Below are 24,297 nucleotides of genomic sequence, written 5' to 3'. Positions count from 1 at the left end.
GAGAGCAGCTGCCCCCCCGCCCCTGGCCTCCCGGGTGCACCAGCGGTGTGGGGGGCTCGACCTGCCCGAGGTTTGGGTGTTGCCCAGCCTCCTGCAGGGGGACTGTGCGCTGCAGATCACGCAGGATGGTGGCAGGGCCTTTTCTTCTCCCTCCCATGGCCCTGCCTGCTACGTGGAGACACAAACGCTTGGCAAGCTCATGGACCCCTAAGAGAGATGTATCTCCCTCAGGATGGTGGCCTTGGGAGAGCCAGGGACAGGAGGTGAAGCCAGAGCCACCCCAGGTGCTGGAGGGGTGCAGCTGCAGGGGATGCCAGGCCACAGAGCCCCCCCTCAGCTGTGGCCCAGAGCCCAGTGGTAGGGCCAAGCCTCCACCTGCACTCTCAAGAGAGGCTTTATGCTTCAAAACAGTAAGCCAGCAGCTTGACTGGTATGAGATGAGTGTCTACAAGAGGCCTCAGTCCCCTCAGACTGCATAAGAGCAAGGCCACCCCATCGGAGGAGGTAGGTGTGAAGGGAGGCAGCAGACGTGCCTGAATACCAGACGTGATGTTCCAAACCCTCGTGCCCACCAGGGTGAGCAGTGCCCCCCACTGGGTGCACCTTTTGTTCTCCACAGCCCATGGGAAGCCAGCCATGCGAGGGAGCCCATCCCTCTGGCAGCTTCTCCTTCCTGCCTGCCCGCCCGCCCGGCTGGCTGAGGAGAGGGGCTGCACTGGCTGTGCCAGGTGCTGCTCTGACGTGCTGAGAGGACAGCCTGATGCCTTGCTGCTGTCCCGCCTGGGACAACATTCCTGAACTCCCCCTGCCTCTTCAGCCTCCCTTTGTAAAGCTGCAAAAGTGTTACAGACACTGTCATGACTGTGAGCCTGGGTTCATTTTCTATAAGCAAAGCTTGACTGGCCAGAACAATTCTTCAGAGGTCTGGGCAGAGCCATGTCTGCAGGAGAGCAGCCGCCACAAGCAGTGGTAAATGAGTCCTCCTTCTGTAAATGAAGAAATTACTTAAAGGCAGGTGCTCAGGCTTCTTAAACAAATATTTCCTAACCTCTTTTCATTGAGGAATAAAAGAACATATGACTTCCCAAAGCAGTGGATTAAAAAAACAAACACAAGCCTGTTTTGGAAATGCTAAGGGCATTGTTGTGGGCTACTGGCAGGACTGTGGGGGGACACTGCCTCTGGGAGGAACTGGCTTTGCCATTCCCTGCTGCACCTCAAGCAGCCAGAGCTTGTTTGGGTCCTGCCATGACCCCTCAGCAGTTTGCTGAGCACAGGCACCCCACATGATCACAGGCAGGTGCTTGTTTCCACATGGGCTACAAGCACAAGTGTGTGTGTGTGTGTGTGTGTGTGCGTGCGCGCGCGCGTGTCCAAAAAGGTCAAGTTTGCAAGAAGATGAAATATCTTCCTAGTGTCTCAGTTGCTATTGGTGAAAAAAGCTAAAAAATACCTAGCTCAGAATGATGTTAGGGAGTTTATGGGCATTTATGATTGCAAATGACACATGCCTGGTTTTACTAGGAAGGGTTTTTTTCTAGTTGCAAACAACTGCTTGAGGTAAAATAGCCATCATTCCGGAATGCAGCACACCTTCTGTATACAGATGTATGTGCAAGCTCGTTGTGACTGTCTTGTGTTCTGAATGTTTGGCCTTTTGGTTCATCATGGCAGTGCCCACTGCTTTTTGAAATGTAACTTGCATTCTCAGCAATTTCTAATGGTGAGTGGCGTTCCTCAGAGGTTGGGATTGGGACCAGCACTGTTTAACATCTTCGTTGGCAGCATGGACAGTGGGATTGTATGCGCTCTCAGGCAGTCTGCCAGTAACACTAAGCTGTGAGGTGTGGTCAACATACTGGAGAGGAAAGGATGTCATGCAGTGGGACCTTGACAGGTGGTCTTGGGTCATGAAGTGTCATGAAGTTCAGCAAGGACAAATGCCAGGGTCCTGCCCTGGGTCAGGGCAATCCCAAGCACAAATACAGGCTGAACAGAGAATGGATTGAGAGCAGCCCTGAGGAGAAGGACTTGGGGATGTTGGTGGATGAGAAGCTAAACATGACCCAAGAATGTGTGTTTGCAGCCCAGAAAGCCAAACGGTGTCCTGGATTGCATCCAAAGCGGTGTGGCCAGCGGGGTGAGAGAAGGGATTCTACCCTTCTACTCTGCTCTCACAGGACCCCACCAGGAGTACTGGGTTCAGCTCTGGGGTCCCCAGTATAAGAAGGGCATGGAACTGTTGGACTAAAACTGGAGTGGGGTCACAAAGATGCTCAGAGGGCTGGAGAACCTCACCTGTGAAGTAAGACTGAAAGAGTCGTACAGCCTGGAGAAGAGAAGGCTCTGGGGAGACCTTATAGCACCTTCCAGTACCTAAGGGGAGCCTACCAGGGAGCTGGAGAGGAACGTTATATGAAGGCATGTAGGGATAGGACAAGGGGGGATGGCTTTATTCAGAAGGAGGGTAGGTTTTAGATTGGATATTAGGAAGAAATTCTCTATTGTGAGGGTAGTGAGGCACTGACACAGGCTGCCCAGAGAAGCTGTGGGTGCCCCATCTCTGCAGGTGTTCAAGGCCACGTTGGATGGGCCTTTGAGCAACCTGGTATAGTGGAAGGTGTCTCTGGCTGCAGCAAGGGGGTTGAACTAGATGATCTTTAAGGCCTTTTCCAACCCAGGCCATTCTATGGTTAAATGTAACTTTACGAAGTAACACAGAAGCTTAATATGTGGGTTGGTTGTTATTTTTTTATACCTATAAATTTTAGCCTTAATGATTGCCATTTATTCTAGGTTAAGTAGTTTTATGCCATGTTACTTAGAAGCCCCTGTGTGCCTAATGGCTGGTCTCTAAGACCATGTTGGGGCTGGTTTGTTTATTTTTTGACAATGTATTATAAATATATAAATATATTAATTATAATTATAAATAGTTATAAACAATTATATATTTATAGATTACACAATATATTTAATATATAAATACTATTTATATATTATTATATAATAATTAATTTTAAATAGTCAAGGAGGTGTTTCTGTTCCTTCACGCTGCGTTAAAGCCAGTATAATTAAATGTAATGGCTACCAACTGTCACTAGAGGCTGCTCTTAATACACTGTGAAGAAGTAAAACTGGGGGAAATCACTGCACGTCCTCTATCTCCCATAAAGTAGATTTTTTTTCTTTCTTTAAGAGGAAAATAAGTTCATCTCCATGATGCATCTTCATTATTATCCTATTTACTTCCATTGCTCAAGATTTTTTTAACCATAAAATCACTCTAGCTATTACAACCCAATACAAGGACAAACCATGTTTCCCAGACCATCAATACTCATTGTTTTTCTAGAGAACACAGAAAATAGATCGAAATTTTTGTATTAAATTTTAAGAAGTATTTGAGCAATAACTCTTAATTATAGTAGGAAATTTATGTTTTGCTTTAACATATGTTTTTGGAATAATGTATTTCCCATAGTAAAAACTTAATGATTCTTCACTGATATGTTTTCTGAAGCTTTCTTTTTTTCTCTCCCTAATTTTCCCCACCTGATTTGTCTTGGGCAGGTTGCATTAATCTCCTATGCAAGGAGTTCTAACTAAAGAATAAAAATACCTTCAATATTTTGCAAAGAACTCTTAAATATTTTCTGCAGAACTGTTAATCCCTAAGCCAAGTGTGTTTAAATAAACAAAACACAAGCTGTGTGTGTCACTAGGACACGGGTGTCAGCTTGCTTTTGTAATTTAACTTCCTCTCTGTTTCCCTGTCCTGCGCACTGTTTCCAGTTCACCTGGGCAGGCCAGAAGGTACCCCAAAAATGTCTTTTTCCTGAGTAAACCCACCCATCCATTAGAGCAGAATGAGCAGTTTTGGCCAAATGAATTGTTCTCCATTCATTCAAAATGCAAAGATGCCGAAACCTTTCTTGCTCTGCTCAGTTTTCTCCTAGCTGTGCATCTGCAGCCATGAGTAGGGGATATGAGGAGGGGTCTGTCCGAGGCGCAGAGCAGAAGGCGCCGTCTTGGCGTGTTAGTGTAGCACCTTGCTTGCATGAATGCCATTCTTAGGCCTAGCCCTGACTTTCTGACTGGGCCATGCTAGTGCCAGCTAAGATGTGGCCTTTGGTGTGGTACCTGATTTCCCCTTCCTACAATCTGATTTTAGCCATGGCTGACCTTGCCTTTGGTTGTGGCACTTCAATGTTAACTATGTGGTGTTGGCTCTGCTGGCTGTTCTTTTTTGTAATACTTGGTGACTGACTCAATATTCATTAAAACCAGCCCCAGCTTGCATCAGCCCTTCTCAAATTGCTCAACTGTGTGCTGCTTTGTGGTTAAGGTGATACCTGAGGGGGCAGTTGGCTCTGGTTCACCTCCTAGTTTGCACTGGTTGTCTTTCATAGCTGGAGCTTGTCTTTCCTCTGTTGCAGTTGGGCCAGGGAGCTGAACAGCCAAGTTATTTTGGGGCATTCACTGGAGGAGCACATTTTTTTGTTTTTCTCCTGAACAGGGAGAAGGAGAGTGTGTCTGTGCAGCTTGAATGAAGTTTTGACTTCAGCTTTTCATTTCCTCAGCAGAAAACTTGTCTTGCCTGACACAGAAACATTGCCTTTCACAGGACTGAGCATTTTGGTTTGGAGTCCTTGAGGTGGTAGAGTAAAAGAAGGGTTGCATTTACAAGAGCACTGGAGGAGAGGAATGCCCCTTACATGCAGTAGCTGGAGATCTTGTGTGGAAAGTGGAAGACTTCATGAGTTATTATTTCTGCTGGAGAGAATTTTAAACCAAGTCTGCCCTTTCAGGCTATTACTCAAACCACTGTACTATGGAATGGTGCTCCTCTACATTTCTAAATACTTAGGGCATATTGATACAGATCTAAGCTTATTAGCAGCCTCTGTTGAGGATATCCATCTTTACTTAAAGTAATGATAAAAATACTCTGTAATAAAATACTAATAAAAAAGTCTGGCAATCCAGTGTTCTCACGTGCTCATGTGAAGAAACAAACTAGGAAGTTACTAACTACTTTTGATTCTGGCTATTATTTAAGTACCATGGGAAAACTTGAAAGACCAGGCCCAGTAGAGTCATGTGGAAGAGTTCACGTGCATTTCTTTGGAGGAGGCAGAACTGAGCCTTGATCTGTTTGCTTTCTTTGCAAGTGCTCCAGCCCAAGAAAAAACAGGGATGATGACTTTTCATCAGGGTTTATGTAACTTCAGGTCCGTAGTGTTTTCTCCAGCTGAATTTGCTTAAGGAACCTGGGTGGGCCATAATATCAGTTTGCTGAAAGTGACTATTTGCTAAAATAAATGAATCCAATCAGTTTTTGGCTGCCCACCAGACACCTGGAAAATCTTTCTCTTAGGCTGCCACAGTAACACCTTTGGCTTATGAGAACTTGACCCACAGCTTAACGCCTTTTTTGGCGTGAAATTCCGCAACTTTTGCTCTGGCTAACAGCTATGTTAGCTACCCTCTGGAGTGCATCCTGCAGTTTTTTGGTTTCAGGATTCCTCTGAGAAAAACATAAAAACCAGCCCTAAGTTGCAGAGCTGCTACAGATATAAGCTCTGTAGCTCAGGGGTTTGCAGTTCCTGGTTGGAGAGGCTTCTTTGCTGACCTGTGGCGTACAAATGCATTTGACAGTAGGAAAAACAGAATGGGAACTATGGAACAGCAGAACCTCATCAGCCACATCTGGCCTTGCACTCCTTGGAAGAAATCATATCAGTGACCAGTCCCTTGTTCACTGCAAGCAGTTAAAGAAAATATTGGGGAGGATATTTAGAACTCAGCTGGCCATCTCATCCATCTCCAAAGGAAAATGAACATTCAGGGTTTAAGCTGGGTGAAGATTGTGTGGGGGATGTAACATTTATAACTGCAACATCTATTTCAAATTAACTTTTGCTTTTTGCTAAAATAATGACCATGTACCTCCAGCCTTCCTTTTGAAGAGTTAGGCTCCAGTCCTCTCTCATGCCTGAATGTCTTCCTTTCCCTGACTACCTGGTTCTTGAGACCATCCATACATGTTGTTTCAGCATCATTAAGCCATCAGCAAGCAGATGTCAGCTTGGTATCAGTCTCTGGACATCAATTTGTGAGGAGGGGAGGGTTGATATGGAAAGGTTTTCTGCAAGTGACGGATTACTGAAACAACTAGCGAGTGCTACTTACTAATGGTATTTCTTAGATATTATATTGTGGTCATATTTTCAGGATTTTCTCTTCCCTCATGACTCTTCAGAATGTACATGGGGAAGCCAGAAATTCTCAGACTTACCTGAACCACATACGTTTCAGACGCTTTATAAATATATTTGTAGGGTTTTTTTTCTGAAGCACATCTTGGAAAAATTCAGGTATCTGGGCAGCCTTGTGAATCACTGTAGTCCCTGTGAGTTAGAGAATATTTCCTTAGTCTCATATACCTATATCTTTCTGTATCAGTTTTCCACATACAGGCATACATTCAACTGCATAGGTGTGGATGTGAAGTTGAAATACCTCCAGGACAACTGACTTCTAATGGAATACCTCTGGGTCAACTGGATTCTGTGCAAACACTTGGGAAAGCAAACTCAACCTTGTTTGACTAATTTTCATAACTGGATACATATAACACAAGACAAAGTTTTAATCTGGCAGTATGGTATCATTGTTGCTAACAAGAGGATAAGGTCCTATCCTTCAGACCCTGCTTATCTAGGCTTTCCTGTGCCCAGCACAGGCTAGTTTTTTCCCTCTCACCTTGAGTCCCAAAAGCTGCTGGAAGATGCCATGACACAAAATGCCAAGAAATGGCACTGGTTACTGTGAGAGGACTGGAGGGATACTTCCCAGTCACATTCTATTTCAACAGACATACCTTATGTGTAAGGTGGGGGTCTTTTTTTTATGCCTGCATACTCATAGTGATCCTAACTGCTGGTTTAGAAACTGGCTCAGTTGGGGAATTGTAGACGCCTTGGTGTTCCCATTGGTGCTATTCATTTTTTTGCTCTGTGCAGTAAGACAATGTCTTCAGTTGTTTCTTTACCTGAGTTATCAAGATAAAGCATTTTCATGTGCCTATCAGGCTGACAGCCTCCTGGGACCCATGGGCTCAGGCTCTGTAGGACGCACCGCTGTAGCTGATATGAGATAGATTTGCAGAGCTGGTGTAAGGCAACACTGCAAAAGTTGTAAGTGGCCCCTCTAACTCCACCACATTGCACTTCGATTACTCAAGACATTTCTCTGCCTCACTGCGTGCAATAGCTTTTGGTGTGGTACAATAGGAACTGCAGAGCCTCAAAAAGCTGTGTGGATCTAAGGGGCCAGCTGGCTCTGCACTGCCTCACTCGGCTTTATCAGTAGAAATTCCTTCCTTGCTGATCGAATGACCAAGGGAAAATTATCTCTTTTTAAAACAGTTCACATTTCTTTGGATTCAGTTTCAAATTGGCATTCTTAAGCTTATCGCAGACCATTTATAAATGCACTAGTTCCTGACTGAAAGATTTAGCATGTAGCAGATTTGTTATCCTTCTCGGACAAACAGACTGAAAGAGGCACATGCCATACAGTACATTCTCCATGAGCCATATAAAGGTAGAAAGAGCACCGCATAATCTAGAGAACATTATTTAAAATTGACAGAACCTTTACCCTATCATAAAAGCAGCTGCCTTCTGGGGCTTTTGGACTTACTTCCACGCTCCTCTACCCACTTAAGATCAGTGTAGAAATCCAGCTAACCTTTCTGTAACATCAAAAGTATCCAAGCACTAGTCAAAACTCTCTCTGATCCAGTGTGGCTCAGGCACAAAAGCTGCACTTGATCACAACTTCCTGAACAGAATGAGAATCAAATGACAGGTGGCAATTTCTTGGTTCACTCTTTAAATCTCCTGTCTCCCTCATTCACCCAGGATCATGAGCTCAGTAGTTCAGGCTTGTCCTTGGCTTCTCTTTCTCTCTGTGCTTCAGTGGTATGTTTCTGTTCTCTGTCTCTGACTAAGCTTTTTTATTCTTTCTACTTCAGGGATACACAATGCTACCAATATGTGTCTTGTCTGAAACAGTGGTATTGTCTGTGTGATTTGGATGAAGGCTGCTTTCACTGTAGCTTTCCAGCATCATAGAAAATCTTCATTATTTCCTATGTTTTCCTTGATGAAAGCCTACTACTGTAGCTGACAACGTTGGCCGGCCTGGTCCCACTTGATGGTAGTAGGGGCTACATGTAACAAGGGATAAAAATATCTTAAAGTAACTTCTTAATCTTGTACCATTCCCATAATAGTCATACTTCTCTTTCTACAGTGACTTGTGTTAGAAATGTATGAATAATAAAATCAGTTCTTTTTTGCCAAAATTTCATTAAATCATCTTGGAAAGGGAAAACGACTGAGCTGTGTGCCTGAACATCTTCATATTGGTTTTGCAGTGTTGCACAACATGGCCAGCTGAAGTTGAAAACCTTCAATCAAAACATACTGACAGTGCACAGAAATTTGTGCTGTTGATGGTCTCAGTGATACAATGTGCTGATAGCATTACTGTGTGATGCTACCAAACCTGTTTGTGACCTTGAAACCAAGAGAGTTTTTGTTTGGCTTCTACTCCTTCAGTTCATCAAAAGTGTAAAATAGTGAAGGTGAGTTGTCATATGTTGTACTGAGTTGGCAGCTGCCCAAAGACAAGACTACCATGTGCGCTGGTAGTTTTGGGTGTGGGCAGCTGCTTCAGTTTCACTGTCCTCTGTGTGTGAATCTGAGCAACAAGAAAAACCGGAAGAAATTGCCTGGCTCTTTGTCACCTCCTCACCTTGAAGAGCAGCTGGTGTCTGTAGCAAGTTGTAACCCCTGTTAGGCAAAATCCTGCCATGTTTTGTTTGCAGACATTTTCCTTTGACAGGTCTTATGTTTTAACCCCAGCTGGCATCTCAGCCTCATACAGCTACTCACTCACTCTCTCTTGGTGGGATAGGGGAGAGAACTGAGCATGTAAAACCAAGAAAACTCATGGGTTGAGATAGTTTAATAATTAAAGTAAAAGCTGTGGATGCAAGTAAAGCAAAACAAGGAATTCCTTCACCACTTCTGATGAGCTGGTATGGTGTTCAGCCATCTCTATGAAAGCAGGGCTCCATCACATGTAATGGTTACTTGCAAACACAAATGGCCATCACTCTGAACATCCCTCCCTCCCTTCCTTCTTCTCCTTCACCCAGCTCCATATACTGAGCATGATGCAGTATGGTATGGAATATCCCTTGGGTGAGTTGGGATCAGCTGTCTCAGCTGTGTCCCCTCCCAGTTTGTGCACACTCAGTTTGCTTGCTGGTGGGGTGGTGTGAGAGGCAGAAAAGGCACTGACACTGTGTAAGCACTGCTCAGCAGTAATGAAAACATCCCTGTTTTATCAACACAGTTTCCAGCACAAATAAAAAACATAGCCCACACCAGCGACTGTGAAAAAAATTAACTCTATCCCAGCCAAAAGCAGTACAACAGGACAACTGACTTTGTCACTGGATTTGTCTGGTCTTGTCACGGCTATTTAGGCGTCTAGAGAGAGGGCCAAAACAGTACCAGCTTTGAATGAAGTGTGGAAGTGGGGTAAAGTGTTTCCTTCTGGGACTACATAAGTTGTTCTGGAGTCCTCTGTGCTGTACCGAGGCCCAGAGTTGGGCACATAGTCTGTACGAAATTTCTGTACCTTAGAGTCATCTCCTCTTCCCTCTGAATAGCATTGCAGGATGAAGGTAAGAGAAGTGCTTTTCCATGCTTCTGTCCTCTGATCCAACTGCAGAGTTTCCTGACAGCTGTGCATGAAATCTCACAGGGCTACCTACTCTGAGGTGCTCTGTGATCCTGCTCCCAGGACATCTGGGCAGACACTGGTTCTAGCTGGTTATGGCCTCTGCTCAGGAGACCAGTGAGAAGGTGCTCACATTTGCTGCTCATGCCATGTCAGGACACAGCACATGGAAATCTGGAAGCTCCAAAGCCCCCCAGCTTCCAGCCTGGGAGAGGCGGGCAGAGTAGGCCCGATGCATTCTCCAGCATCATGAGGGCAGAGGGATTTGGGACTGAGAATTCTTTCTTTGCTGTCTGTATTCCTGCAATAGACTGAATTGCAGCAGTGGGACTCATCTGATCCCTCTGGGTGCAGTTGCCATTTTTTCTGTGTTTTCTCAGAGGAGTTAATAGATTTTTCCCCCCTCAGAAGTCACTGAGGCTATTATGTACAGCACAGCTGAGCTATGTAACAGCTGTTTTTCTATACCCCAGGAAGTTTCATCATTTCATGAGAAAGAGACTGAGATTTCAGGTAGACTTTTATATTTTATTTTTCTATAAGCAAACAAACAGTAAGTAAAGCTTGTCTTTTTTGTCATATTGGCTGCCACAAGAACTTTTTTTTTTGGAAAAGATTTAGAAATAAGACAAAAATAACCAAGACAACCCCTACCCTAAGCTACAGAATCCCAACTAATAACATTGAAAAAGAAGTTGATAATATTGATCCCTTGTGTACTGGTAGTTAAACTTCAAAAATCAATTGAGAGGAGAGCTTAACTGGCCTTTCTGTAGTATCAAAAAGCAAACCTAAATCCCAGATGTAGAATTTTTACAGCTATAAATATAGGGGATGATCTTCAGGCAATGTTAAAATTACTGTTTTATTCCCTTTCCTTCAGGAGAAAGCTCCTATGAGGTGCACATGGAAAGGAATCCCTGAGTGTACTAGATATACTTCTCTGCGAACCAAGAAGTAGCTTTTCAGAATGGTGTGCATAAAGAGTGAGACCAGAGTGATCAGCGAGGACTCACTCCAGTTCTGCCATCACTTCTGCCTTGAGTGACTTTAAATCCTTGTCCTGTTTGTTCAGGCAAATTCAGCTCTCAACATATAAAGCTATTCCTGCTAAGCAATTACACAAACATTGCTCTGGCAGTGGTCTCCTGAGTGTTTGTAGAAAAAAATGTTAGGTCTTGGTCCTCTAAGATACCTAGGTGAGAAATCCACATTGCTAAACATCTTTGAAGATCTGAGTGCCTGATCTTTTTCACAAAGTAAGACTTTGAAGCCTTACTGTGCTTTCAGCCATGTTTGTATTTCCTCCTTGTTTTCTTTTAACCATTCAATGTTGCTCTTCACTTGCTCCAGTGACTGACTCCTGGGCAATTCTCCTGCCCCAGCATTAGGATATTTTTCAAAGAAATTTTCCATCTGGAAAAGAGAAGAATAATTGATGTGAAGTAAATAATGCTGCTATCGGGCAAGTGGCTTTTTACAAAGATACAGTCAAGGGTAAATTTGGCTGGGAGAGATCTATAAGATCATGCTAGTAGCACTGGAATAGTTTTACAGTTAACTGCTGCTGCTTTATGCATTTAGAAGACAAAAAAAAAAAAAAAAAATTCCTGGCCAGAAGATCGTTAAATATATTGACTTAAACCCAAGAGAATTGATGTCACCATACCTGCCAAAGCTGGAGTTCAGTGTTGTAGGTTTGGGTAATAGTTACTATTCGACCAAGGGTTCTGTCATTTATAGTGAATCTAGAAAAACAATTTAATAATGATGTTTGATGCAAAACCGTAATTATCTGAAACTTAAACTTCTAATTGTGTTACAATATAGCAGATACACTCAAATTTCAGTATTTTAAAAAATAGTTGAAAAATAGCACCCCTACATAATATCTGAGCTGTTCTTAAATATGTTTACTAATGGAGTGACCTCTTATGGTGGAATAATTTTTTTTAAGTAATTACTGATTGTCTCAAGCTGGAAATTAGGAATATTGCTGTTTGGCAATACAAAAACTGTCCAGTTCACAGCTCTAGGTTTGCAGGCGTGCTTTCCTTCTGTGCCCTCACCAAGCACTTAGAAAGGAGATGGAAGGAGAGAGAAGTCACTCAAATAGTGAGGAGCAAAGCTAAAAGGTTTGCTATTACTGCCACTGTATGTCTGCTGCTTGCTGTTACCATTAGAATAAAATAAAAAAAAAAACCAATTCTATACTCTGTCTTCTTGTTATGAAATCAGTCGTAAGAGTGGAGACTTGATTCACTAATTTCCATGCAATAACCAGATTTCTATGGCCTTGGTAAACTTTCTCTACTTGATCACCATTTACTGGTAGTGATCATCGGAAAGAAAGGTTTTCAAGTTAGCAATAAAGTACTTTTTCCACAGCAAATGGATATAATTGTGTTGAATAAGCTTTCAGTTTTCATTTTGCAAAGGCCAGTAATTATAGCTGTATAATTACACAGAAATAAAAACACAGAAAAGCATGGCATGTAAAAAGATTTACAGGTGGATGTGGTTTCCAATGAGTTCATTGGAGTACCTGTTAACTAAGTACTCCCAGTTCAGTCGTATCCAGTCCCAGGCCATTGTTTTCCCATAGATGTTATATGAGATGTATCTCAGGACTGTGAACACATCTTGGCTTTTGATGAGGCTGGTGTTGTAAATATATTTCAGATACCTAAGGGAAATTCCATAAGAATCAATGAGAGCCATTTCCAAACTGGAATATTATTTTTTTCCTACAGCATTTTAAAGGTAAAGAACACAGACCTAAAACATAACTGTGTCAAGAGATAAATGTGTTGAAAGAAATCTTAGTTAGGAATCTCTTTAGGAAAATAGGTAGGGTTTATGTCTCTACTTGAAAATAGCCAAACCCCATTATTATTCCTATATTTTAATGAAGTAGAGAAAACAAGATTGGATCAGTTAATAGTTCAGCCAAGCACCAAAAAAAGTAGTAATCCAGACTTTAAAGAAAGATCTTCCAGGGATCATGAATAGCACAGGTGGCTTGCTCACATTGACATCTGTGCTGCTTGTTTGGAAACTTTTATCCATACAAAATTAAAATTCATTTGGGCAGAGCATGCCTCCAAGTGCTGCAGTTATACTTCCAGTTATGGCACAGATGGTTTTGACTGACAGGACGAAGCACACATGTTTGCAGGGAGATGAGTAGCATGGTCATGGATTCACAGCACCAGCTGCAGAAGAACACCCTTTCAAGCTGTTCTGTGTTGGGATTAAAGATTGCCTTTTTTTTTTTTCTATAGGTAATGGACATTTTTTTTCAATCTGTTTGCTCTTTCCTCCTTGCTTGTTATTTTAATAGTAAATTGAAAGACAACCTTTCCCTGCTTTAGGAAGGATTTTTTATTTTCTGCAAATATAGGCTGATCTAGCTAATTAATTCTAATAATGTCTCAATCATGTCATTGATTAATGCCACCTTGTTCTTTAGTGGCTTTAGATTATGGCTGTTGTGGTCACAAGAATTTAGGAATGCAGCTGCTTCCTACCATTATTTCAATTATTCTAACTTCTATATTTACTCTTCCTGAATCTCCTATACTTCCTTGGTTCACCTCCTTTAAACTTGGAACTCTTTCAAGCAGAGACTGCTCCATGTTATGATATTTAGATAGGGCTCCAATAGAGTGGTGAATGGCCCTGGTGTAGATGTTTGCTTGCATGTCTGCTACATGATACAACAACATGCAAAGTTATCAGGTAAGCTTAAAGTAGCTGGTGCACTTATGCAGAGATGGTGAGATACTTGACCAATCTGACAGCTGGACCAGTCTGGGGCAGTATCCAGACTCCTGATCATTGCCATAGCAGCATGAATTCAACATTTTTGGTTCTAGCTTGAGTACTTCTGCACAGCAACACAGGGAGCATTTGCAAGTTCACATGGATGCCTTCACAGGACTGTTAATAACTGTTGCTCAAGGTTGTTTGCCTAATTTTAGCTATGTGGAAGGTAGACATCTAGGCTAATCAAACTGGAGCCAATGGAGAGTGACTGACAACACCCAAAAGCAATTCTTTCCATCAATTTTAAGCCCCTTTCCTGGTCTGGGATAAGCAGTGCTTTGTAGGTTCGGCCTCCCTTCACTGATTAAAGAGGAAATGGATGACTAATTTACTCCTGATGCTTAACTATTAAGCAACTAAAATTGCACAGGGTAAATGCACTGTTGGAAGAGCTGAAGGTTGTTGATTGTGTGCAGCAACTACCATGTCTTCAATATCTTTCCACTAAAAGAACAAGGCTTTTTACCCGCTGTGGTACAATCTCAAAGGGGCATGTTTGATAACTGGTCTTGAAAATGTGTTGCATACCTCATGCTGTAATCTGACCAAAATGACAGCACAGAAGAGAGGAAGTGGGGAATGAGCAAACAGTGACCAGCTGCTTCTGTAGGAAAAGAGAGATCTATGTGTGTTTAAATCACCTGTCCAAAAGGGTGATGTTCCTCACTGATGCCAGGCCATATAGCAGCTTTTCTTTTTCTTGAGCTAATGAAGTTTCTTGGTATTTCTTGAACATGTAATTCCATGATGTCTCATTGCCTGAGTTCTGCATCCCATAGCGATATACTATGAGTCGGAGATTTGCAGCAATACTAAAATAAAAAAAGAGTACTTAAATATTCTTCCCCCTTTCCTACTTGAGATCAGTGACCCAGTTACATGCTGTGTTATTCACAAACCACAAAAGATGTGAGCACTCACGTTTCTCCCTGTAACCATCTATTGAAGAGTTGAGAGGCGTTGTTCAAAGCTTCTGGGTCACCCATACTGCAGGCAAAGTCTAGAACAGATGCACGAAGAAGCCTTGGAAAGAGAGAGAAGGAGGGAGAGAGATATCTTCCTATTGCTAACTATTCTTTGAATGCATCAATAACGTGAGATGGAAAAAATAAAGATTGTCCCACCTCTGTAAATGGCTTCCAGTATCCTCCCAGCGCAGTTGATCCACAACTGGTTTTACCAGATTGCGAAAATATCCCTGAGGTAGAAAAAGGGTGTTGTTACTTGTGTAGATTTCTTTAAATAATAATATATTTAATTTTATAGTTTATTCTCCTTAATTTTTTCCCAGAACTAGCATCTCTTCAATGAAAAGTAATATGAACAGGCACACACACAATCTTTCCAGATCCCAAGAGCGTGCCAAGTCTGAGTGCTTGCAATACTGATGTGCAGATAGAACAAAGCCAACCTGCTTCTCTCCAACCTTGTGTGTGCTGCCAGATGAAGGCTGGGGTACAGCAAGGACACACTGCCCCAACTGCCAGAGATGATAGAGAGTTCAGGACATACTTACTTTAGTGACCATTAAATCACGTTCAGTATTTTAGGTCAACTAACAAACCTGCTCACTGCCACATAGAAATATAGCCATCCTTGGTGCTGAGGACAGGTATCAGAGATTTTGCTGCCCTATAAATACTTCTTTATTGAATGCAGGACAGCCTTCACTAATAAATGTCTGTAACATGCCTTATGGTGACAGATTATAAGAATAATTAGGCATAATTTCTTTTCTCCAAGTGCATGCTCCTGAATGCAGAATCCAGGTAATTCAGATATCACTACTAAACAGTGTTTAGTGGTTTTTTTTTTTTTTTTTTAAGATAACAGTAATGAAAAGTAAATATTAATAGTTCAGCAGCACTGAAAATCACTTTAACTTCAGTATTATTCTTGTTAAAGATTCTGAACTATCAGATTCAGTGGTCCCAAGCTGGATTGGCTTTTATTTTGCTTCATCACCTGAAACAGGGAATAGACATTTGTATCATCTTCGAGCATGTTTGCGAGGTAAGTTACAGCTGATATAGCTGTATGCCAAGGTAAATACTCTGTTTCGTTTCTTAGGTATTTTGTGAGCTCCAGGGGAACAGAGTAATTCACAAGTCCAGGTCTGTGGAAGGAGAAAACATAATTTCTGTTATTTTAATGAATTTGAAGAACTTGCTTCTTCGAAGATATTAGATTTACTATTTATTTTAGAAGGCCTGAAATAGTAAAGTTTGTGAGGGAGAAAGTAGTCTGGAATGTAACTTGGAAGGTGTTTTCCAAAGAGATAACCAAGGATCACTGTTGGTCTATGCCTACTTGTAGGCATGCACTATTGTGCTGTTGTGAGAATCCTGTTCATATTGTGCAGCCAGCCCAGTGTGCCTAGAAGTGGGCAGCCCTTAACTGACTACATTAATACTATAAAAAAGAAAGGACTTGCTGGTTGGAGACATTCTGAAAGGCTAAGGAGACTTAGAGGCTGTTACAGATCACCTAAAATTATCTGTCAGCATGGCTGGGCACAAGATCCAGAAGTTCCCAATCAAGTTTCTAGAGAAAGCAGCTGAGGTGGGAGCTACCCAATGCCTTAGTATGCATTATAGGTATGCCTCTACTTTTCTGGATACCTAACTTCTTCTGGAGTGCTACTATTATTGTTAATTATGTAGAGAAAACACCCCTTTCTAAGACCTGTGCAATTAAAGCCGGCTTTTTTTCTTGCCATGGTACTGAAAGGGAGCATTTCTCTTGATTGCATTGGTAATGCAAGTTGCCAATGCATACTTAAATGCACCTCTTTTGGAGGACAAGATAAAGCAACAAAGCATTAAGGCTCGTACCAAATTCAGATAATTTCTTTCAACCACCTGGGTTGCATGAATACTAATTATTAGGCAACAGAAAGTGAAAAACTTGTGTTGAAATCTCTGCAGGAAAATAGTTTACCTTGCTAAAGAAAAAGCGTCATCCAAAATCCCTGCACGATCAGCAACTGAAAAACTCTGTGTGAAAAGAGGAAAAGAAGGATCAAGGATGTACAGATTATTTGCAGAAAAACCCCTGCCTCTACAGACCTCTTATAAGAAACCCACCAGACAGGTTAGACATTATGCCACTTACTTCGTGGTTTTGGAGCAGAAGAGTGCTTAACCTGGCCCAGTTTTGACTATCATAATTCACCCGAAAGAATCCAATGTGGTCTGGATTAACGTTCAGAAAAGTATCAGGAGAAGCTGGTATTGTAATTCCTACAAAACAAACAAACAGTGATTGGTTTGTGCGCCTTATATGACATGGAACTCACTGGAGATTCCTTGACTCCAAAAGTATTATTTGGTTTTAATGGATATCAAAATAAGATCCAAACCTTAATTTTATTTATTTCATTATTTATTTCTAAATGGCTCTGAGTAAAGATGAGTTTTTGTAGATTTTGATTAATGCCAGCACTTGTCTTAGAACAATGAATTGTGGTAATTACTTGGGCAAGCTAGTTTGTTAAACTTAAAATGGAGATCATTGTGAGTAGGGTGAGGATGCTGAGATTTAGCGTCATTGTAAGAAGTAAAAATTGCAAAGAAGCAGTTCTTGCAAATATATTTTTTAAAGGTTTTTCATCCTCATGTGCACTATTAAAGTTCTCATATTTTATCGTCCATTAGTTTCATTCTTCAGTTTGTTTCAACTAACTTTAACTTTTCTGTCCTTCTTTGATTCTATTTTTGTAGCTATTGATAAAGGATTTACAAAATAGGCTGAGACTTTATTCAAGCATTCATGTTTAAGGATTTTCCCATTTAAAATGAATACTTGAAAAATGTTCCTTTCTCAGAAGCTTGGCCTGGTCCAGTTGGTGATGCTACTTATGAAAAATTTTCTATTTCCCATTGAAACCAGTGGTCTTCAATCTTGTGGTTTGAGGGTGGCTGTAATTAAAAGCACATTTCTGTTTGGATGATGCATACAAAGTATTTCTAAAGGCATTTTTCCCTGCAGTTGCTGTTTGCCCTGCAAGATAGAAATTTTGTGGATGTAGAACTAAGCACCTAATCAAGATTTTGCAGGCTTTGTGAAGTTAATAGCCCCTTGCAGCCCACCCTAAGGTCATGTGGAAATCAGAGAAAGAAAATGTGTTTGTGTTAACTTCTGAATTGTATCATGACATAAGATGTTTTTTGTTTGCTTTTGCATGAATACTAAAAGCAACCAGGTAAAAAAAATCAACCCAGAACAAAAGACAAATTACATTTTAAATAAGTAACAAACAAGTACAAGAAAAGATGGGGTGATTGTAATATATCTCAAGTTTAATGGGATGTAACTTAAAATCTGAAAAAGGTCAGTAATTTTTCCCCACATTTTTGTCTACTGGAGGTGTAGAACAAGAAATTCAGATTTGACTGCATAATAGAATAATGATCAAAAAACCCATTAGGAATTTTCTCAGTTCTGAAATCAGCATTAGAAAAGGTGATTAATCATTTCTAATTCTTTTTCTTTAATTGAACTTAAATTGCCAGTTTACCATGCCACAGAAGCCTTCATCAGCCTCCCACTTCACCTCTTTTCTTGGACTGGACAACAGCCATGTCTAAGCCAAATTTATTTTAGCACATTATAGATAAGAGTATGCATAGATGTTTGCTTGAATAGGACTGTATTTAAACAGATGCTTAAGCACTATGCTGAAACTGAGCCTAAATTGACATAATGTTTGTATAGGGGAAATAGTAATCTTATCATTGAAATTACTAGTAACTTCAGTACAGCCAAGCTGTGTGCTAGCTCCCAGATCTGAAAACTGGAAAGTATGAAAGTTCATTCTGTGTTCTATTTCTTGTAAGGTATATTGAAAAGTTTTATCCATTCATTATCCTTAAAAGAGAGGAAGACATTTACCTGTAGAATTTGATGCGTTGTAGAAAGTATAACCTGATGAATCCCCAAGCCTCCATTTGACTGGTATATTCCATTTATAACTGAAATTATTTAATGGGAAAGAAAATCAAATGACATCTGAAACCAAATGGTACAAACCCCCCTCCATTATGTCTTTGTTTGTTTGTTTGTTTCAATGCTTGCATCTTGTTTTATGAAGCCAACTGTGTGCTTATGTACATATACATTTAATAAATTATGTCAGGCAATAATCTAGCAGAATACAAAGCAATTAATTTAGTAAAAGATGATTATATGTGAATAATTGGTGTCAGTGTTAATGTTGATGTGTCTAGGGCTTTGTGCTGACTCTAGTTAATCTTTTGCAATGCTGACTTGAAATAAGTGTTAAATATTACAAAAATTTTTTACAGACTGAAAAAATGCGAGAGTTTAAACAACCACTGTGATACAGTTAATAGGACCTCTTGCCTTTTCCAGCCTGTTTTTCCTCTCCAAGACAACTCTAATTCCTTCATTATAAAACACTGGGAGCCAAATACAACCTTACCTTTTGCTCTTCAGCTCCTTGTATACGTTATTGGGTAGGTGCAGATTCTTCAGTCCAGGGCGTGCCCAGGACAAAGCTGAGAAGTTTGGGCAGGAATGGAGCCACGGCACAGCCTGACCAAGACTGTGACCAGGCTATCAGGGAAGTGGGACAGCAGAGCATGCTGTGAGCATTATGTCAGCCACCTGCATAGGGCTGCTAAAATTATTAAGCCCTTTTTAACAGTCAGCTTCTGTTCCATAGTGGTACATTATAGTTCATCCCAGGGGGACTCTCCCTTGGTGACAAGTGCTATGGGAAAATAGGAGTCATCTTTATAACCCTGGGTTAAGTGAATGTTCATTAACTTCCAGAAAATAAAAAAAATTGAGGTGATGGTATCTCCTCCTACCTCCAGGAAGAAAGATTTGTTGTTTTGTATCTCCTAAACAAAATATCTTAACAAATTTATACACTTCTAGTTTTATTAGTTCTCTTATGGAGCTTACTACGATGGAATTTAGAGAGGCATTGTGTTTCCCAAGAGCAAAACCATATATGTTTTGGTTTTTGTTTGGGATTTTTTTTTACTTGTTTTTGTAAATGCATTTAATGAGGTAGATTTTATTTTGTTTTCATGTTCCTGAGATTCCATTCACAATTACTCCTCCTGAGCATAAGATACAATAGCTGTGTCCTGTTAACCATGCATACTGAGTATGTGTTCCTAATGCACTATGCTGCAGCTGCACATTTGCCCAGCAGCACTACTTTAGGAGCACAGGTTTTTGAACTTCCATTTCTTTGGAGTGCTGGCATGCAGGAGAGGACTCCTTAAAGCCAAACAAACTTGGAACAAGCCAGCAGCTCAGGAGACTATTCAGAGAATAAAGCATACACAAGACCAGGAGGTTTCACTGCTTAAATCAAAAGAGGAGATATTGATGTTCAGTGAATTGACTTCTGGGCAAGGGAGTAAGTGTGTCCCAGGATAGATAATATCAGCATTATAATACATATTATGACATCTTATTTTTGAGTAATTTATAAAAACTAAATGTTCAGAAACAAATTCTCCTTTTGCTTTAGCAATGGCAGGGACGGTACACAGCTCAGCTTCTTGACAGATTAAGGTAGGAACAGTGGGATTTCTACTCAGGAAATGACAAGTGGCAATGTACTGTAAAAACTGAAGTCACTAAAAAGTAGGATCCTTGAGTCTGCTACCTCAGCACATAGTACAATAAAGCAAATTTTTTAACACAAAGAAGTAATTTTGCCTAAATAGTTTGTAACTCCATCCTTCAGACGGCACAGTGCTGTACTTTTTGTCTGTGAAATTTTCTGCTTAGGTTGGGAGAAATGTAATGTTGCAAATACACGGGTAGTTATCTAATTCCAATTCTTTTGATGCCTATTCAAAACTACCGATAGCTGAGCCTTCTCATTGCTCATTTTTTTTTTCTTTTTAATCAGAGGGAAATAGAGTGGTCACAACTGTTTTCTTCTTTCTTCATTTTCTCCCTGCTCTTTCTTGCCCTTTGTATTAAAAGAGCTAGTAGAAGTTAATGAAAAAAATGCATTTGGGTTGATTTAGTTGTGGTTTATACTGGCAAGTTTTACTGATTAAGTTATTGGTCCAGTTCAAGGAGCAAAACCTTCTTAATATGGGTTAATTGGAATCTCTTTCACTGAAAAGTTAGCAAAGTTGTACTGCCTCAGAATTGGGGCTGGCTAAGAAATTGCAGAATAGCAGGTCTGAAAAGTTAATCAGCTGGTTAATGCCATGGTTCAGCCAAGCCATTTTTCTGTGCAGTTCCACCAACCCACAGGTAAAGTTCATTTCCCTTCAGGTTAGTCACCTGTTACTTAACAAATATGCTCCAATACAGTATCCCACCTGTCTTAAACAGGCCACATAACAGCCCAAGATGGCTTACTTTGCCTGGATAGCTATCTTCTAAATGGTTAAAATTAAGCAATATGATCCTAAGTAAAACAGGGAAAAAATAGTTTGTGATGAGGATTAATGACATTTATACATTCCCAGTAACTCATGGTTTTAAGACATGCAGAGAAGACCCTGTATTGTATGTGAAGACCCTGTGATATGTTCTAGATCCTAGGCCATATAGGAAAGGAATAAACTAGTGTGGTATAAAATACTTGGATCACAGTTTCTGATTTCTGGACAATTTTGTGGCAGTTTTCTTAGTCTGAGAGACTATAATTTGCGGTGATGCAACAGATGACTTCCAACAATCTGAACTGTGTGTGGAAATCAGGTTTCCTGAGAGATCCTGTCCAATTTTATTCTACTCTGTTAGAGAAAGAAACCCTGAGACAAAGGGCTGATGTTGTTTTAAATTTGCAATATTTGTGTCTAACTTCCTCCTGGCTTCCTTAAAAAAAAAAAAAAAGCTGAGAATAAGTTTAGCAAGAATGAGTAAAATACTACCTATGCATATGTGAGATGAAGAGGGTAAATGTACAGTATTTCTACCTGGTTTGAATCGACATTTGCAGTAGGAACTTACCCAAGATCAGAAGGAGGATGAGAAGCATTTGCATTGGGATCCAAAAGAAAACGTTTCTGTGTGAATACTGAATTACTTCCCATCTCCAAAACAGGGTAGCCCATCTGCCTAGTCCATGTGTCCATGACTTCCTTCACAGGCTTATTACTTGCCTATGAATGATGGAACAGGTTGCAGTGAAAATGGAAATTCAGTCCTAAGAGGAAAAAAGTATCTCTGGTATCAAGAAAAAGAAGAGCAGAAAGGGGCAGAGGAAAGAGCTGGTTCAGAACAAAAATTCCTCCATTAAATCCTTTTATAGCACCTGTTATTGAAGAAAGAAATGAGTTGGAAACTTGGGCACCGAGAGAAGAAATGAGAAATATGTAGGCAGGTGACTAGCCAGTAATATGGACAAGAAATACTGAGGAACCTTTGAAGTCCCTTGCATGCTCTAAGATCTCTCTATTTTTTTCCTGACAGAAAAACTGAACAGGACAGAAAGGACACAGGGAGATTTTTCAAAGCCAGAAGCCTCCTTGCAGTGTGTCCTGTTTTGAGTGTGAAGGAAGTCAGTAATAACCACCAGCAGCTGCACCAATGTAAAATTTGATTTGTTCTGTGAACCATGAACATCTGTCCTAGGAACTGGAGCTGGAGAAAGCTGTCACTACCTCCCCAGGATGCCACCTGTGAGAGAAGTGAGCTAGGGTCACCTGCAGTGTTTCCTTCTCCAGATGAGGTAGATGATGTGAAGATGCAGAAGACTAAAGAGTAAAAGTAGGAAGGTCTGCTGAGCAAGAAGTCTGAAACCAAGGGGAAGACAGGAACTAAAAAAGAGACACAAAAGCACAATTTAGGCTGTGTGAGTGTCCACAGGGTTGGAAGAAAAGGAAATAATATCAGGGAAGAACCTGGCAGTATGCAGGTGGACTTTTGGGGATAATGAGATAGATGGAAAAAAATAGTCCAGCCTCAAGGAAAGATCAGAAAATGATGGCACAGATGATGACCCAACTGGGACTCAGAAGCTAGAGAGGGAGATAAGCACAAAAATTACTTGGGAATTGATACTTCTGAGAGCTTTCAAACACCTGAATCTTGAGAGAGAAGAAAGAGAACAGGGTGCCTGTGTATGGTGGATGAGAGGTGTTTTCACACACGAAATGAGTTTGAGTTGCGGGGGACTGTTTCAGTAGCAGGCTATTTGTTAGCAAGGCCTCCTTTCTTGTTTCCTTTTTCACTCCCACAGTCTCATGCCAAAAAAAAAAAAAAAAGAAAAAGAGAAAATAATATATATTTGCTAGAAATAAGAGACATTGGAATATACTGGGAAGCTGCCTAGCTTGTGATCTCTCATTGACAGAAGAGCTACAGAATATAAAAAGTTTGAGAAACTGAAATCAGTGGGTGAGAGATATGAAACATTTTTTAGCAAGGGTTTGGGTGGATGCAAAACATACCTCTTCCAGAGCTTCCCAAAATTGTTGTGTCTTGGCATTCTGGAAATGGTGTTTCTTCAAATATGCCTAGAGAGAGATGGAAGACTGTGAAAATACTACCAGTGTCTCTTCTTTGCCTATGAAAACAATACACATATCCAGTTTTACAGGGTTACAGAGAGCACGTCTCAGTTGCACAAGGTATCCACACGTGGGCGGTAGCATTGTGAGTGGGAGATGAAACAGATCAGCATTCAGCTGACGAAGTTCTTTTGCTGTCCAGTGCATCCCATAACACCAAAAGTCAGCCTTTCCCAGAGTGACTTGTTAGTATGAAATAAATTTGTACTTGAAGAGTTCTTTGTGTTTTGTTTGAATGGACACCACTATACCCTGTTGCAAATTTCTGACTAATCTAAGAGGTTGTTTAGCAGGAAGAAGATACTTAATGAAATTTCACTACCTGTGGACTCATAGTAACCTCTAAGTTTTGATCAAAACGACTGTTACAAGGAGTAATGGTGTTCAGCAAAGAGTTTGCAACGCCTAAACCTTATTCCCATCCTGCGTCTTCCCTGGCTGCTTGGCGGGTGTTTTCCTCCCCTGTCACCTGCTCCTGGTGATGTTCAGTCAGTAGATGGTGCTGTTTGTTTCGCTGTTGGCCACAGCTGCCTACGTTAGTGCTCTTGAGGGCTCTGAGCACAAGGGAAGGGTTAGGCTCTTGGGGTCGATGTGGCTGTATTTTCCCATCTCGGGTAACTGTTCTGATTGAATATATGGAAGGGAAAGTACAGGAAAATACAACTGTCTTGTAGCAGCCCATAAATGTGCTCTTCATGAGGGAGGGAAATAAGAACAAATGTGGTAAGCCTTCACTGCAACTCTTGTAACCAATGTCAGTTCAGAGGAAAGGACAGACAATCGTTCTCCTTCTGGGAGGCCTCCTTTCTTCCATTTTGTCTTTCTGTAATTTTGTAGAACCATGTTTTTCCTCCACAAGAAAGGACTATGAACTGTGCAATATATGTCCCTTTTCTTCTCCCTATTACCTTGACTTTCTAAGGCTGGGTGTCTCTGCATCAGGGAACAAATGAGCTTATGCCTCTCAGAGTGTCCCTACATAGCAGGCTGAGTTGGAGGATCCTGGGAATAGGAAGCTGCAAACACACTTTACAGTGGAATGAGGGGATCCCAGCTGACAACAGGGTAACAGTGGGGTGGAGGAGGTTTTTGCCACTAAAAGCTGTCAGGAATTTAGGTCCTC

General features: G+C 41.1%; 1 protein-coding gene across 2 annotated transcripts in view; it reads right to left on the bottom strand.

Moving 5' to 3' along the window:
- Nucleotides 1-10,332: 10,332 nt before the first annotated feature.
- Nucleotides 10,333-24,297, bottom strand: part of ENPEP (glutamyl aminopeptidase) — a 35,491-nt gene continuing 21,526 nt past the window's right edge. For both annotated transcript variants that reach the window (XM_017736880.1, XM_017736881.1), the window contains 12 exons: nucleotides 23,055-23,120; nucleotides 21,613-21,764; nucleotides 18,547-18,626; nucleotides 16,768-16,895; nucleotides 16,594-16,649; nucleotides 15,619-15,769; nucleotides 14,778-14,851; nucleotides 14,575-14,676; nucleotides 14,295-14,465; nucleotides 12,371-12,511; nucleotides 11,495-11,573; nucleotides 10,333-11,241 (listed from right to left, as the gene is read on the bottom strand). In XM_017736880.1, coding sequence (XP_017592369.1) covers nucleotides 11,101-11,241; nucleotides 11,495-11,573; nucleotides 12,371-12,511; nucleotides 14,295-14,465; nucleotides 14,575-14,676; nucleotides 14,778-14,851; nucleotides 15,619-15,769; nucleotides 16,594-16,649; nucleotides 16,768-16,895; nucleotides 18,547-18,626; nucleotides 21,613-21,764; nucleotides 23,055-23,120 — 1,341 coding nt within the window. In that variant the 3' untranslated portion in view covers nucleotides 10,333-11,100. The remainder of the gene's footprint in view (nucleotides 11,242-11,494; nucleotides 11,574-12,370; nucleotides 12,512-14,294; nucleotides 14,466-14,574; nucleotides 14,677-14,777; nucleotides 14,852-15,618; nucleotides 15,770-16,593; nucleotides 16,650-16,767; nucleotides 16,896-18,546; nucleotides 18,627-21,612; nucleotides 21,765-23,054; nucleotides 23,121-24,297) is intronic.

The sequence above is a fragment of the Corvus brachyrhynchos genome, unplaced genomic scaffold (assembly GCF_000691975.1).
Source record: "Corvus brachyrhynchos isolate BGI_N302 unplaced genomic scaffold, ASM69197v1 scaffold175, whole genome shotgun sequence".
NCBI lineage: Eukaryota > Metazoa > Chordata > Aves > Passeriformes > Corvidae > Corvus > Corvus brachyrhynchos.
The sequence above is the reverse complement of the archived record's forward strand: the minus strand, read 5'-3'. Positions and strand labels throughout refer to the sequence as shown.